This window comes from Pholis gunnellus, assembly GCF_910591455.1.
Source record: "Pholis gunnellus genome assembly, chromosome: 22".
Taxonomy (NCBI): domain Eukaryota; kingdom Metazoa; phylum Chordata; class Actinopteri; order Perciformes; family Pholidae; genus Pholis; species Pholis gunnellus.
The window spans coordinates 5,217,830-5,232,940 of NC_136549.1; the positions used below are offsets into that span (position 1 = coordinate 5,217,830).

At 42.6% G+C, this 15,111-nt stretch overlaps 1 protein-coding gene across 1 annotated transcript in view; it reads right to left on the reverse strand.

Annotated features, from left to right (window-relative positions):
- The window catches only part of ptprz1b (protein tyrosine phosphatase receptor type Z1b), a gene marked incomplete at both ends in the record, with an annotated part of 53,752 nt that overhangs the window by 18,623 nt on the left and 20,018 nt on the right, over positions 1 to 15,111 (reverse strand). Inside the window, 2 exons of the mRNA XM_079183672.1 lie at positions 13 to 164; positions 2,069 to 2,248. Of these exons, the coding sequence (XP_079039798.1) occupies positions 13 to 164; positions 2,069 to 2,248 (332 nt within the window). The remainder of the gene's footprint in view (positions 1 to 12; positions 165 to 2,068; positions 2,249 to 15,111) is intronic.

Sequence of the window (15,111 nt, forward strand, 5' to 3'; positions counted from 1 at the left end):
GCATCTCCGTACCTCCAGAGGGTATTTCATCCCATTCAGGCTGTGTTCAGACCCATCGGACGTCGCATTGCAGCGCCCCCAGTGGAAGGTGATTGTACCAACGCGGAACCTGGAGCTCAGCCCTCCTCCACTCACAAAGAACTCCCCTTCCACTTGGAGGGCCACTAAAACACACACATAATAATGGGAAATGCAAATGAGGTGTTTCACTGAAGACTGTCGGAGTGAAACTTCTCCTACAACAGGCTTAAGGGCCGTCCCCATTAAGTGTAATAGTAAATATAAATATATCCTTATATATATATATATATATATATATATAACGATATATATACATACCACTGCTTACAGAATGTTATCGTTCATCGGTGTGGATGCTCACATCGTTATAATTATTATCATTGGTGTGGACGGCCCTTTAAGACTTTCAGTTTCCAATACTCAGCTGTGACCACCAGGCTCCAAAACTTTGTACAAATTCAGAACTTCTGGCACTGAGCAACTGGCAAGATGGTGGCAGGAAGTAACGCAAAACAGTTCTTCAGCGATGCAACAGATGCAAAAATATTTTTTTTCCCACGCTGAAATGGACACAACAGTCCCTGCTATAACTTGGATAGTTTATCTGTTCATGCGTGGAATGTGGATCTGTCAGCAGTCTATTCTGGACCGGGTATCTGTCATCCGCTAATTAACATAAACAACCCTTGAATCTGCATTAACACATTTTTTTGTGTCTGTAAACAAAACATTTACATATAATTACCATATAAAGGCAGCTATAATGCCGTATATTATCACCTTATCATTGCCTTGCAAAGGTGGAACTGTTACCAAACAACTCCATATTTACACACCCAGCAGCTACAGAGCAACATTAGCATTCATTAAGAGTCGTATTTCTGGCGACCTGACAGATACGAGTCTGTTTTGGTCTCTTTAGCAGATGTTCCGCTACGTCATCCAACTAGTTGCTAGTTGTCTGTTTTACCACAAACAAAGATGAGAGTGGTGAGAGTGAAGCGAAACGGTAAAGTTGCAGGCCACAAAACCAAAACAACGCTGAAAGACGCTAAAACGCTGCATAGAGATAAGGGGAACTACAGAGTCCGCTGATAGTAATGTCAACCGGGAGACGGTCCTTATCATATCAGCAGACAATAACATTTCACAATAACACTTCACTTTTGTCTCTTGGAGCCAAATGTGAAGTGTATCTCTTGTGTTTTGCTTCAAAATGTGTTGGTGAGACCGTGCAAACCGTGTATTTCCCGCTTAATTTCAGCAGCTATGCAATATCTGTTTTAATACGCAATTTCCTCTCTGACTTCACGGAGAAAGAGATTCATTTAGGGACCATTAATGTATAGACACACACACACACACTCACAGCTCAGGCTGTATTGGAAAGATGGTGACGATAGCTCAGACAGCTTTCATTTGTTTATCAGGCCAGACATCACTCCTCTCACTGTCTCTTCTCGACGTCCTCATTTCTCTCCCCTGCTCCGTCTCTCCCTCGCTATTCTTTTTCCTTCTTCTTGCTCTTCTTTTGTCAGCTTCATCTGTGCCTCTTGACACGATCTGTCTACCGCTGTCCCTCTGGCTGCCTCTCACTGAATTACTTAGTCCCCCACCCCTCCCTCCCTTTCATTGTCTGACTCTTTCTCCTTTTAATCCTCGCTGCTCCTTTTCTCTCATTAACCTCTGGGTTTTTTCTGCTTCTGGAAAGTTAAGCTTCTTTCCACATCTAGGGGATTAACATGTTGTGCTTTACAGAGCCGGACTAATGTCGAAATCATTTCCATAGATTGAATCTACGACATACATTATCTAACTGCTCTGGTTGCTGCTTTATCATGCACTTGTCTGGGACTGAAAGGAAAAAGAAAAAAAAACACACGTCGCTCAAGTGAAAAAAGCGAAAAAAGCTTGTGGTCTGATTTCCTGCGGGGTGCCATTGCAAACACACAGCTAGAACTGGAGATGTAAGAAAGTCATGCTTGGGGGAAAATAAAAAAAAGTGCAGAAAAAGGAAGACGAGGGGAGTGGAAGAACATCAACATACCGGTCTTGCCGTTGTTGTGAATGGTGCTGGACTCTGCCGTCGGCTTGTCCCAGCCCTCTAGCTGTAGGTCCTGGTACTGCAGCCTGACCTGGGTGAACGTCTCGTCGATGTCGACAGGAGACTGCCTGGCGCTGTTACAGGACGGGTACTTCTTACCCCAGTTGCGCTGGTTCAGGGCACCTGTACATAAGAGAGAGAGGGGGAGGGAGAGAGGGAGAGAGAGAGAGAGTGGCAGATAGATGAAGAGACAAACACGTTCGAGGACTGCTGATCTGAAAATGTCAAACTTCTGATAGCTTGTTACGAAATCTTATTCATGTGCTGTCAACAGGAAACTTTGGAAGCACAGCTGCGTTTGAACAGTGACTTCTTGCTTTCCCTCCAAATGTATCATTCAGAGAGAGAGAGAGAGAGAGAGAGAGAGAGAGAGAGAGAGAGAGAGAGAGAGAGAGAGAGACTTCCAATTACCAAGGAGTCTCGAGACTAAGATGCAGTCATGATTTATGGATGTTGATGTGGTTCTCTAGGGCCTTTAAGATACATTTGGAGACGAGTATTGCTGTTTACCAGCAGTGGGGCGACTGTTTAATAAGGGCAGGTGGTCAAACGTGACCGGCCGACCTCCGGTCAACACTTCAGCCCAGCACTCTGTATGCGAGTGTGCATTGTTCATGCATGTCTCGTACTCTGTGTTTTGCTTGTGAATCATTGTTTTTGGGAGGGGGAGGGCGCAGCATGGATTCTGTTTCAACGTATTGCCGTGATGTGGGCATTTGTGTGATTTAACAAGGCTGTGCTTTTCCGCATGAATAATGGAAAACAATGTGAACGGTGCCAGGATGAGCGAGATTTGCTCGGCAAACACGCAACACAAAATACTCAATCATAATGGAGGAAAAAGGAGACGTGATGTTCTTCTCATTCTGTGCTCAAAACAGATTTATTTTTGCACTAATGCTCCGCGAAATATCACCAGCTCTGCCTCAAAAGTGTTGTGCATTGTTTATTCATGAGCGCACGTCTGGTGTTTAAATATAAGGGCAGGCAGTGTGTGTGTGTGTGTGTGTGTGTGTGTGTGTGTGTGAATTAATTCATGACGTCACAGATCAACTCACGTGATCTGTGCATATATGTTTTTTGAATACATGCGTGCAGTACCTTTACATGTATTGACATGCAGTGTGTGTGTGTGCATGTGGGGGTGTAAAAGATGAATTCACGTGTGTAAGTTACCTGTGTGCACTCTCGACGTGTGCATGCATGAACAACCCCTCGTCTCTGTATGAGTGAATGTGTTCATTTACTGTGCACGCATTCATCCGCTCTTCACATTTCCTCCTGGTGTTTTCAGGTTAGTCACAGCGAGTAAACCTGACTTACCTGCATGTGTTACCGCTGGCTAATATCTCAGAGTTAAAATCATATGAGAGCGCATTGGAAAACTGACTAATAGTAAAAGGCATAAAAAAGATGGCCAAATATTGACTGTCATCACAGTATAATTAAACAAAACACTGTTTCCTCACCGGTTCTGATATTTCACGAAAAGTTACTCCTCATTGTTTTTTTCCTACTAAATCCAGAAACACGTGCCAATTTCAGCTCGTTACGTGCATATATGGTCTTTTCAAAATAAAATGTTATCTTCACATTAAACAACTCAATTTGGTTAAGGCAACAAAACTACTTGGTTTGTTTTAGGAAAAGATCATCGTTTGGATTAATATAACTCCAGAAGTGCCGTTACTGAAGTACGCAAGTAACGCGACGAATAAATAAACGTTGACATCTTGTTTCACACGGGAACAAACAGCTGTCTACTGGCTGAAAGATCAGTGTTTATTAACTTACTGGGGAATGGAAATGTGTCATTACGCTTCTTATCCAGTGCTTCGTCACTAGTGTGTGTGTGTGTGTGTGTGTGTGTGTGTGTGTGTGTGTGTGTGTGTGTGTGTGTGTGTGTGTGCTTTACAGTATACAGTAAAGACAATGGATCTAATGAGGTCAGAGCAGATGGTTTCACTGTAACTTGCTCACACATGACTTAACGAGGTATGAGCTTCACATTCCTTCTTGTGTGTGCTGTGAGAGCTTGTTAAGCTTAAGTTCAACTAAACCAATGCCAGCTTTGTTGCATTGCTGCCTGGTTTGAACCTGTAGAGATAGACTGAGGATTATGGTGAAAATGTGGTAAGTTCAGTGGTTCGGCAACATCCAACTGCATTGTATTTAGAGGAGCCGTTAACTAGTCAGATATGCAATGTGTACGAGTTGTTTGAATTCCTCCTGTAATACCGGGGCTTCAGCTGGAGTGACGTTCAGTCTGCTGTTTGACCGTCTGTGTGATGTGAAAAGGAATACGGCACAATTGCAACAGTATAGCTTGTTTAAAATCCTCTTGTTTCTCGTTGTTTGATTGGACGACTCAAGGTCTCCTGAGGAGTTCCGCTGCCACATCTCGTTGGATTGCTTTTTAGCAGTTTGTCATAAGCTTCGAGGAGACTATACGCTTCTCATTGAGAGAAGATTAGTCCGTTTTTCCCGTCATGATTTCAGCGTGCACGCAGCAGCAGGTAGCCGGCCGCAAGCAGACGGGTTACAGTGAAGCAAAGGATCATGGTAGTAAAGTAGAACAAATTAATAGAATTAGCGTAGTTAAAAAATGATCTATAAGCAGATTACTGTGCAATGTCCCAATCTTTTTGATTTGGTTTGGACACAATAAAGAGCTGACTCGACAATTTAATGAAAATACCCTGATTGAAGGTGATTACAGGGAAATTATGATTAAATGAGTAAAAGGTCATACAGATGTTGACCAAAATCTTCATTTTGCAAGTGCTACTGGTGCAAATGTGTGTGTGTGTGTGTGTGTGTGTGTGTGTGTGTGTGTGTGTGTGTGTGTGTGTGTGTGTGTGTGTGGTGGGTAAATGACACAGTGACAACCCTGTGTCAATGACCACATCTGGCTCCTGCAGCTGCGTCCCCTCAGCATCACAACACATACACACAAACGCACACACAGTTACATAACGCTGCCATGGCAACAAGTCGCTGACTGGTTAGAGCGAGGAATACAAAAGAAATTTAAAAAATCCAACTGGAGCGAGGCTTTCCTGTCTTAATTTAAATCAATAAACACACACGTGCATGCACACCCTCTTGCATTCGGTCAAGAGGTAACGTCTAATGATTAAATATGGAAATTATATTTCATATCTTCCACTTGCTTTTTCTCAGTATTCCCAGAGTGAAGTATGCCGACGCTGCCAGTGTACCTATTGTTGTCAAATCCACAGGGGAGACTTTTAAAGCAGAGTCTGCAATTTGATTATATTACATTTTTCTCCTTACTTTTTGCCCTGCTACCTACCTCTCTCTCTCTCTCTCTCTCTCTCTCTCAAATTCTCAAGTTCTACAGGAAGAAGAGAAAGACATTATCTCAATCATTTTTTTAAAAATCACCTGTATTGTCATGGTCAGCAGTCTGGGATTTAATCCATGCTCATCTGTAAAGTTATCAAGATAAAAACCCAATTTTACATCACAATTTGTTTAAAAATGTTCATTTAATTAATTTTGATCTAAAGCTGCAACGCCACAAAAGACAGAGAGACGAATTTAAAAAAAAAGGGCAACAATGTCTGTGAACTTCCTCAAGAAACTTTGTGCTCTGCAGCGGCTCAAAGAGCAGTCAGCTGTGAAAGCGGTCAAGACAGAAACCATTTACACCTGGCGCTGCTGCTCTCATTTCAGCTCACCCCTCAGTCTCGAGGGAGGAGAGGACAAGGAGGGAAGAGAGGAGACGCAGCGTCAGAGGACACAGAGGTGAGAGTGCAAAGAGGAGCAGAGAGGAGGCGATGAAGAAAAGACAGGAGACACAAGAGGAGGAGAAAGAAAAAGGAAGGCATGACAGAAAAAGATAGATGTCAAAGACGAGAGGGGGAGGACGAAAGGAGGCAGAGGAAGGACAGGAAGGAGACACATGGAGAAGAGTAAAAGTGTGTGTGTGTATACACGCTGATGTACTGTGTGATTCATGCAAATATACAAAGAAGTGAACAGGGACACACACAAACATGTGCGTCTCTCTGTTTCTGCATCCACCAATTAGCTCCCTTGGATGGCACACACACACACACACACACACACACACACACACACACACACACACACACACACACACACACACACACACACAGAGAGAGAGATGATTTCACCCTCTGTGAAAAGGTTCTGCCCTGCTGAGCGAGCTAACTGTTCAGAAAACATGCAGGGTTATTAAATTGAATAATGTAGGGCTTGATTTTTTGGAGGGGACCGTGTGCTCCTGTTTGCATCACTGCTGGCAAAAATAGCAGAATATGTATCAAATATTAAAAGAAAAAGGGGGCTGCTGGTTAAGTTGAACACACAGCGGTGCTTTTGAGCCGGCGTTATTGTCTGGATGGCAGGATTAACCACAAGCAGTTGAATGGTTTGACCTCCTTCCATTTGCTAAAAGGTTCTACATGTACTATTTTGTGAATGTATCCAGTGATCTATTGTTTCTTTATTTTATTTTTTTATTGACTAATCAATCATTTAGCATATAGAAGATAACAGAAAAGCAATTTAATCCTAATACATGTTAAAACCTCAAAGGTGTTCAGTTTAGAATGGCAAACCAAATCCTGCTCAACCAATCACAATTACACCACTAATTAGTTCATTAGTGTGAACACAAACAAGGAAGCCTAGAGCAGCCTCCATCATAGACCCTTTTCACTGCGGACATATTGGCCCGTCACAGCAGGAGAGGCACAGGTGTTATTAATGGTCTTAGCTAAAGGCCATGCACACTGGCACAGCTAAATGGAATGCAGCCATTGCTAATGTGATGGTCTTACAACGAAGGTCTTATGAGAGTGACCAGCTCAGATTTTGGGAGATTTTCGAGGGACAGTTATAGGACCTGCAACGCCGGGTCACATGACCAACACGTCCAACGCCAGTAGTGTACTTTATTGCTATCTTTGCTAAATAACGAGGTCACATGTCTGATGAGATCATTCTTTGTAAAAACAAACAAACACCAAAATACTGGCATGAGATGAACGCGACCACACTTCAGTTGACAGATAATGCTACAAACAGCATATCTGTCTGTGCAACACCTTTTCTGTAAGGTTTATTTTTTTAATAGTGTGTCTATATCAGTGGTGGGCCGTCAGGGCCAGCTAAGCCTTCTCTGGCCTGTAAGGAGAGAGGCCTGGGGTGCTCTAGGTAGACTTTGCAGTTTAAGTAAATGGGGACGATATTGTTGATTGGCACAGTCTTCAACCAATCAGATCTTTAGTTTGACATGCAGATGCTACCGAGGTACCTGCTAAGTGCGTCTGCATTAAGGTGCGCCGTGATTGGTCAGTGGGCCAGCGTGTGACTAATGTGAAATTGAGATTTGTTGCATCTATATATATATATATAGATGCAACAAATCTCCTTCTTTTCTGAATCCTCAGTACTCAATGGTATATTTACTATGAGAGAGGATTGCTCTGTCTTAGCTGGTGTCAGGCGTTTCAATCAGTATCTCAGTTTGCAGTAAAACTCTTTGATTACAACGCAGCTGAAGCCTGAGCAGAGAAATAAGAATTGTTCTTTTGTGTGAGAAGAGACTTCAGTCATTTTTATTCTGCAGAATCAATGCCTATGACTGCATTCATGGGCGCGCACACACACACACACACACACACACACACACACACACACACACACACTGACTGACTGACTGACTGACTGACATAAAAGAGTGAGCCTAAGGCTGACAAGATCTAAGCTACTAAATTAATCCATTATGAATGGCAGAGAGAGGACTATACACACACACACACACACACACACACACACACACACACACACACACACACACACACACACACATCATTCATCCAGCGAGATCTACTATGTTAATGATGGACTGCCACACACATCTGCAGCCAGCGTATCCGGCAATCAGACCTGTCAGATTATTCAAAAAGCACAAGAAAAAAAAAAAAACTTGGGGTATGAATCACAGCCCCCTTATGTCGTTTATGTGATCTCTGACGGCTCCGTCTAGACGTGTGAATATGAAAAAGGTCTCTGGAGCGAGAGCCGCCCGGGACGAGACTCTCTGCATGAAATAAATATTAAATATTAAACAATGGCAGACTGGCTCTCTGAACTGATTTACTGTTTATCTAAACATTCCCAGTGAAGGTTAGCTAGAATATAAAACTGAAATTATGACAAAACTAAATTAAAGCTACCATGGGGATTAACATTTTGTGTGAATTCTGGCGGTTCCAAAAGGACAAAAGTGTTAAAGTTTCCGAGCGCCAGAGTCCCTTTAGTAAACCTTTATTTTACTGCAGCAGGGTCCGACAGTCTGGCCTGCGCAGTCCTGGTTCTGGAAGCCTCTATTCCCGCCATCGGGCCCAGCGATACGGCTATAGGCCTTCAGGAGTGTGGTGTCGGCACCGGTGGGAGGGGCCTCCAGCAGCCACCTCCCACCGAAACGCTGACTGCAGGTCGAAGGTGAGAGCAAAAGGGGATCTGAGTCTGTCCACGGTGGGCTGGTGGCTGCTGGAGGCCCCGCTGAGAGACCCGGTGGCACCAGTGGCAAGCATTAAGAATAACAAAATATATAGAAATAGTCGATTTTCTTACTGATGATCGGGTTAACTTTTGTCATCATATACTCTTGTAACATATATAGAGGCATTAGTATTACACTGAGGCTGTTTCATAACCAGTTTAAAATTACTCACAGCAATGAGATTACTCCTGCATATGCTTACATGGAATACAGATAAGACATCGTCAACAGCGCGCCGTAGGAAGTTTTGGAACCGAAATCATCACAGTCCACAGTTACCGCTCACGCTGCCACTGAACTCATTAACCCAGCCTCATGGTGGTGCGAGCAAGAAACAAGGAACGAGAGCGGGGGACAGAGAGAGCGAGTTTGTGAATAAAGGGACGCCACGTACGCACCTCGGCATCGTTACCTCACGTCTCCCACAAGGCTCAGCGAGCAGCCACACAGACTCAGCAACAACTGGAGCAGAAGAGAAGCCAGCCTCAAGTATTCGGTGACTAAGAGAGAACTTGAGATCACAGCGGGTGGTGAACACATGCATGTACACGGAAAAAGAGACAACGGACAACATGACATGAGAGAGGACGAACAGCCAGCTGGTTTAGAGACCGACAACTGGAATCAGGGCTTCTCGTTGTAGTGGAAAAGCCTCTACAGCAGCTTTCAGACCCTCAGGGGACGCTAAGACCCTCGAAAGAAAATGATGATAGTTAAAACAACAAAGACATGGTGATGCGTACTTACATGGACCTAAATACATTTAGGTTTAGGCTCTTCCAACCAATTATCAGAGACAAAGTGCCAATCGAACAAACTGCTTGCTACTGTACACCACACTACAGGACGAAGACTGGTATCTTGTTTTCTCAAATGATTATGTTGACTACAATGTTCACCAGCTAGTCGCTAAATATGTCAGCTATAGTTGATTGGTAGGTAGCACACAGTAGCTTTATCAGAGCGTATTAGCTGAAAACATTTGCCTGCTATTGGTGGAACCAAAGATCATCAGTGGAGAGAGTGAACCAAAACAATGAGAGCCACAGATGATGTCATGATTATACCCCGTGTTAGCTGGAGGCAAAATAGAACAGAATCAATATCGGATACAGTTGGGTTGATAAAATGGTATTCGATGCTCTAGCGAGCGACAATATCGGTGAAGGCTAAACTATTAGAGGGATGGCATTAGTTAATGTTAACTTTCCCAAAATACACTCTTAGTCCTGGAGAGTAAGGTACTGTACATATTGAGGCACTCATATTTTCTCAGCCATTATTTAAAAAACAAGCCAACTAAACTCACATGAACTAAACTCACACTAAACGAACGTGTTCAGAGAATTATTCTGCAGAAATACGTCATAATGTTTGACAGAAAAGGGGTTCTATATAAAAACACTGATTGGAGCAGCTTTAAAGGTTTAGTTACATCTCTACCGTATTTCCTCACTGTCAGGATTATACTAATCATCTGTAAGTAGGCTACTTTTCATACAGTATGCATACATTGGTTGGTAGTCCTTTCATCACATAGGTGACAGAAAGACTTAAGCTGGCCTTTATATGTATAAAAAAAATAGCACTGCGTCAATATAAATAAATAATGGGTCTGTGTGGGGAGGGGGCTGTTGCTTTAGGTACCGCGGAGAAGATAACACATGATCCAGAAAGGCCACCTCGAGTAATCAATCCACGGGTTTGAAGGCTTAACGGACACAAAAAGAACACTGCGCAGCGGAGTGCAATACGATGAGGCTGTGAAAGTTACCACATAACTAATAATAATAATCCTGTATCTCAACGACAAGATGTTCACGTGACAAAGTCATCCACCCGGAATCTGCTCTTACATATATGATGGGCAACGCAGTGTGCTGAGCCTGCTTCCACGGATTTATTTTGTTGAAATAAATGAGATGGCTGCGTTTTAGTTTTTTCATGCAGTGCTAATGTTGGTCTGGACAACACAACCTTCTTCATTTTTTTTTTTTTTTTACATTGGTGACAGTCACACTTAATATTTACATACCAGCGAATGAATGAATGTAAGATGAGCGTTCGTACCCGCAAACTGATCCAAAATTAGCATCGCCGTGATACGTGGACGTTTTACATAAAGAACTCTTCTGGGGTTTGGAGAGATGGAGCCGTCACGCAGCCTCTCATGCTGTCCTTATTAGTCCAACCCCAATGATTCTGCTGCACTAATGACGGCCAGATACATGACGTTTTTCTGGGCTGCACTATTTAACCGAGAGTGTGATCGGATTCCTAATGTGAACACGGTGCACTCCTCTCATCAATCAGGTCGTTTAGAACAGGCAGAAATGGTTTTAGAACAGAATGTTATGAACTTATGTGGACAGGAAGTCTTCATTTCACAAATCTGTGTGTCTGTGTGTGTGTGTGTGTGTGTTCCACAGATAAAGCAACAGGGGAGTATTGAAGCCTGCATCGCCCCAGGGTAAGACTTAGTTGGATCAGGAAGAGAGAGGAGACAGACACAGAGAGGGAGAGGGAGGCAGAGCAGCCTGGTCTCCGAAAAATTACATTTACATCCAACAAAACTGTATTGTCAATTAAGTTTAAATGGAAACGTATTTTCTCTCTAATTACGTTCGTTTTTTGACGGATCACAAATACGTTTCCAATCATAGTCTGCGTAAATTTCACCCAGGGGGGCTGCTGTTCGTGTCTCGAGTCTAATTGAAAGCATACGTTAACATATTTTGATTTACATCCTGAACTTAAACAACGTAACAACCGTTCTTACTTTGAGCCAAATCGTGACGTTTTTCTTAACCTAACCAAGTATTTTTGCTATGTTTCTATATGCAGCGTTAGTCACGTGTTTAAAACTGCGACCGTAGTCCAGGAGAGAATAGGTTTCCCTCTAAACGCAGTGTAGTTGTAGGGGAATGTCATTTTGGGCAGAGACACCGACACAGAGATAGAGGAAAAAGGTTAATGAATTATTAATGAATCCAGTATTCTTTCACATTCCGTTTGTCTTTCTCCGTCATTGCTGCTCTAACAATAGGAAACAATTAAGGTCCATCTTCTATGCACAGTATAACATGATATTTCAGCTGTTCTGATAGTTTACAAAGAAATATAATGTTTCAATACAAAAACCAGTGTAGTATAGTCACTATAATATTTATATAGGAACTCGTAGTCTTGTTTTTTTTACAGTAACTTTTGAAAAATGTATTGCATCCCATTGCATTTCCCTGGAAGAAGAAACTGGTTTATCAGAGCGCACAATTTCACCCAAACACCCACTTGCACACAAACGCACACATAACAGATGGGGCCCTGGGGGTGTCCTCCAGGCAGGAGGATCTCAGGGACCCCTTGGAGACAAAGCACAGAGGAATGGCGAGAACAACATGGAGGATGAGGAGGAGGAGGAAGGATGCTGTCGTGCACAAACATACTCAGTGTAGCTGCATGTTTAATGTTAATACTTATAAATACATTTTAATGCTATCAAGGGCTTAAAAAGAAATGAAGAAACCAAGCTGCCACAGACGTAACTGATGAGATTTATATCATTTAAATCTGCATCAAATCCAAACTTAAATCAAATAAATATAGTCTTTTTTAAAGCTGCTTTAATATATATATTTGTATTCACAAAGGATGAAATGAAAAGGGTCTCTTGCAGTGACGAACCCATGAAAGATTTCCACAGAACTGTGCAGTTCCTCTAAGCTATACAGAGCACTTTAGTGTCTTTCAGCGCCAAACAGATAGAAGTTAGCAACTAGCTGGTGAACATAGTGGAGCATTTAGCATTTCCCTCAGGAGTGGGTGGAGACCAAAACAGAACCAAAAAGAGCGTAAATGTCGGACTTGGATTAGGGTTGAAATTATTCCTCTGGGCACTCAAGTAACTCGATTGCTGAAGCTCATCGTTTAACCCCCCAAAACTACTAATGCCAAGATTAATGAATAATGAAATACAATTTATTTCCTGATAATTTGAATTGAAAAACTTGAATCACTTTTGACTTTATATCTTGTGTTTGTTACTGAATCCGCGTACAAATCTAGTCTCTAATTTGAAAAACTAATATTTCTTAACCGTGCGTGGATGACAGAACACAGAACAGACTGGCTTATTGTGGTAAAAAAAAAAAAAGAAAGCCTGGACTGGTAATTCCTCACTAAGCAAAAAACCTATGTATGTAATTTCAGTAATTTAGAAATGTAAACTTTTTGTATAAAAATCAAACCAAACAACCATGGTTTGTTTGATGAAAAATGAAAATGTGTATTGTTGCCTAATGTTACTCTTCCCTCCTCTGCCTCTCTCTTCCTTTCAGCTGAGTTCTTCTTTCTCCTCAACCCTCCTTCACTCACTCTCTCACTCTCCTGCCCACCTTTTCCTTTTATTTCCATTTGCCCCCCCCACCCCCCCACCCCCACCCCCACCCTCCCCTACTTCTGACCCAACTAAAAAGCTGTGCACAGTGCCTCACAATGAAGTGTGTTTCTTTCACATGTTAATGATTTTACTCACGACTCAGTGCACAGCACAAGGCACAGAAACAGAGAGCCGGTCAGAAAAACAAGGTTGTGCACGCACACGTGTGCACACGCGGCTCCGGTTACAGTGGATGTAAGTGAACTGCCACCGAGTCGCCTTCAGTTGGGATGATGAACTTCAAAACCCAACGGAGAGGGAAACGAGAAGTGTGGAGCAGGAAAGAAAGAATCAGAGGAAGAAAGACAGGTCAAGAGACAAAAAGTAGGAATACAAATGGAAGTAAGGAAAGCAAGGAGGGAAAAGAAGGGGGGGGGGGGGCGTCTCCGCTTCTTTTCCATTGCTGACAGGCTTTTTCATCACCCTGATCATTTCAGTGTATCACACAAAGAAAAACCTATTACACTTTGGCAGGCTGGGTGTACGTTCCTGCCTGGGAATTGATTGTCAAGATTTGACAGAGGGAACAATCTTCAAGATGAAAATACATGTGCATCTATTGATATTCATGCTCGTTTGACAAATACGAGTTGAATCAAGTTGGACAAATAAAACCTTGAGGCTGTACTGGTGTGTGACACTGGCTATCGTTCCAGTGCCTAAAACATGGCTCAGGGCCAGGTTTCGTATTAAACGTGATTCATAAGTTAATGCGGATGCTTTTGTTGTAGTTCAACAAATTGGTTATGTTGCAATGATTTGATTCTGTTTGGGGTTTCATTATCCATTTTATCAACAAACATATTTTGTATTTTATTCAATTTTCAAGAACGTTGAAGTGTTTGAACAGGCAGCAACCTCTGAGTCTGAAAAGTGAAGCCAATGCACGAGTGCTTTAAACTTTCTTTCTAATGTCCTTGTATAAAAGTCTATGAGAAAATGACTCTACTTCTCTCTTGATTTATTACCTCAGTAAACATTGTAAACAGGAGTTTATGGTCTCAATCGCTAGTTTCAAATCTTCAATCTTCAATACAGCATGATGTTCATTTAGTAAATTATGGTCCATTTACAGTCAAATAGACCATAAATCAGGGTATGCTGTAGAGCGGGCTTCATGTGATTGACAGGTCGTTACTACGGCGTTGTCCGGTCTGGGTGTTGTCCGTGTTTTCGTCTGAGAACTTTAACCCTTTCATGGTGTGTTTTCGGTTCATGAAAGTTAATTGTCACATTTTGGCCGCCGGAAAATGTCTTATTCAGTTGATTTACCTCAAAAATAAATAATCCGCTTTACAGTCTATTTCCCAATGTAAGTCTATGGAATAAAAAGTATTTTTGGGCCCCATGGCACGTGACATGCCCGGAAAATTGAAGGCCACCGTGTAAAATTTGTTTCAAATTTCGACGATCTTCCTGGGCGCTTGATGGTGAGGGCCACAAACCACGATGGCGAAGGCCTAAATGCCGAACTCGAGGCTTCAAAACGACAGTCAACAAAGAAATGGGTGATGTCACGGTGACTACGCCCGCTTCTTATATACATTCTACGGCAACAAACAGCTGACAACGTGTGTGCTACGGTATTTATTTTGACTCGTAGTTTTCACTTACAGAAACACAAGTAATCTGTATGATGACGATTCATCTACCATTAAAGCCTCATCATTTCACTGCACATAAACCAAACATCCAAGTCGAAAATGTTCCAAGCACTGCAGTCCTGTGTCGATTATCACCAGCAGGTTGATAAGTTCAATAGCTCTGCATTTAGCCCACTGATGACCTGTTGAGCCTGATCGTTCCTCCTAATTCCCCCCCCGACCATTAAGTAGCTAATCTCCCCCTCTGGGACCATTGCGGTCCGTCTGTGTCCACTCTTTGTTTCTGTTGGACCACAGCTTAGCATGGCGGGGGCTTCGCGCTGAGTTAGCTGATGCCGTCTAACCATATGGTCTGAGCAGATCAAGGCTGTCTCACGGTAGA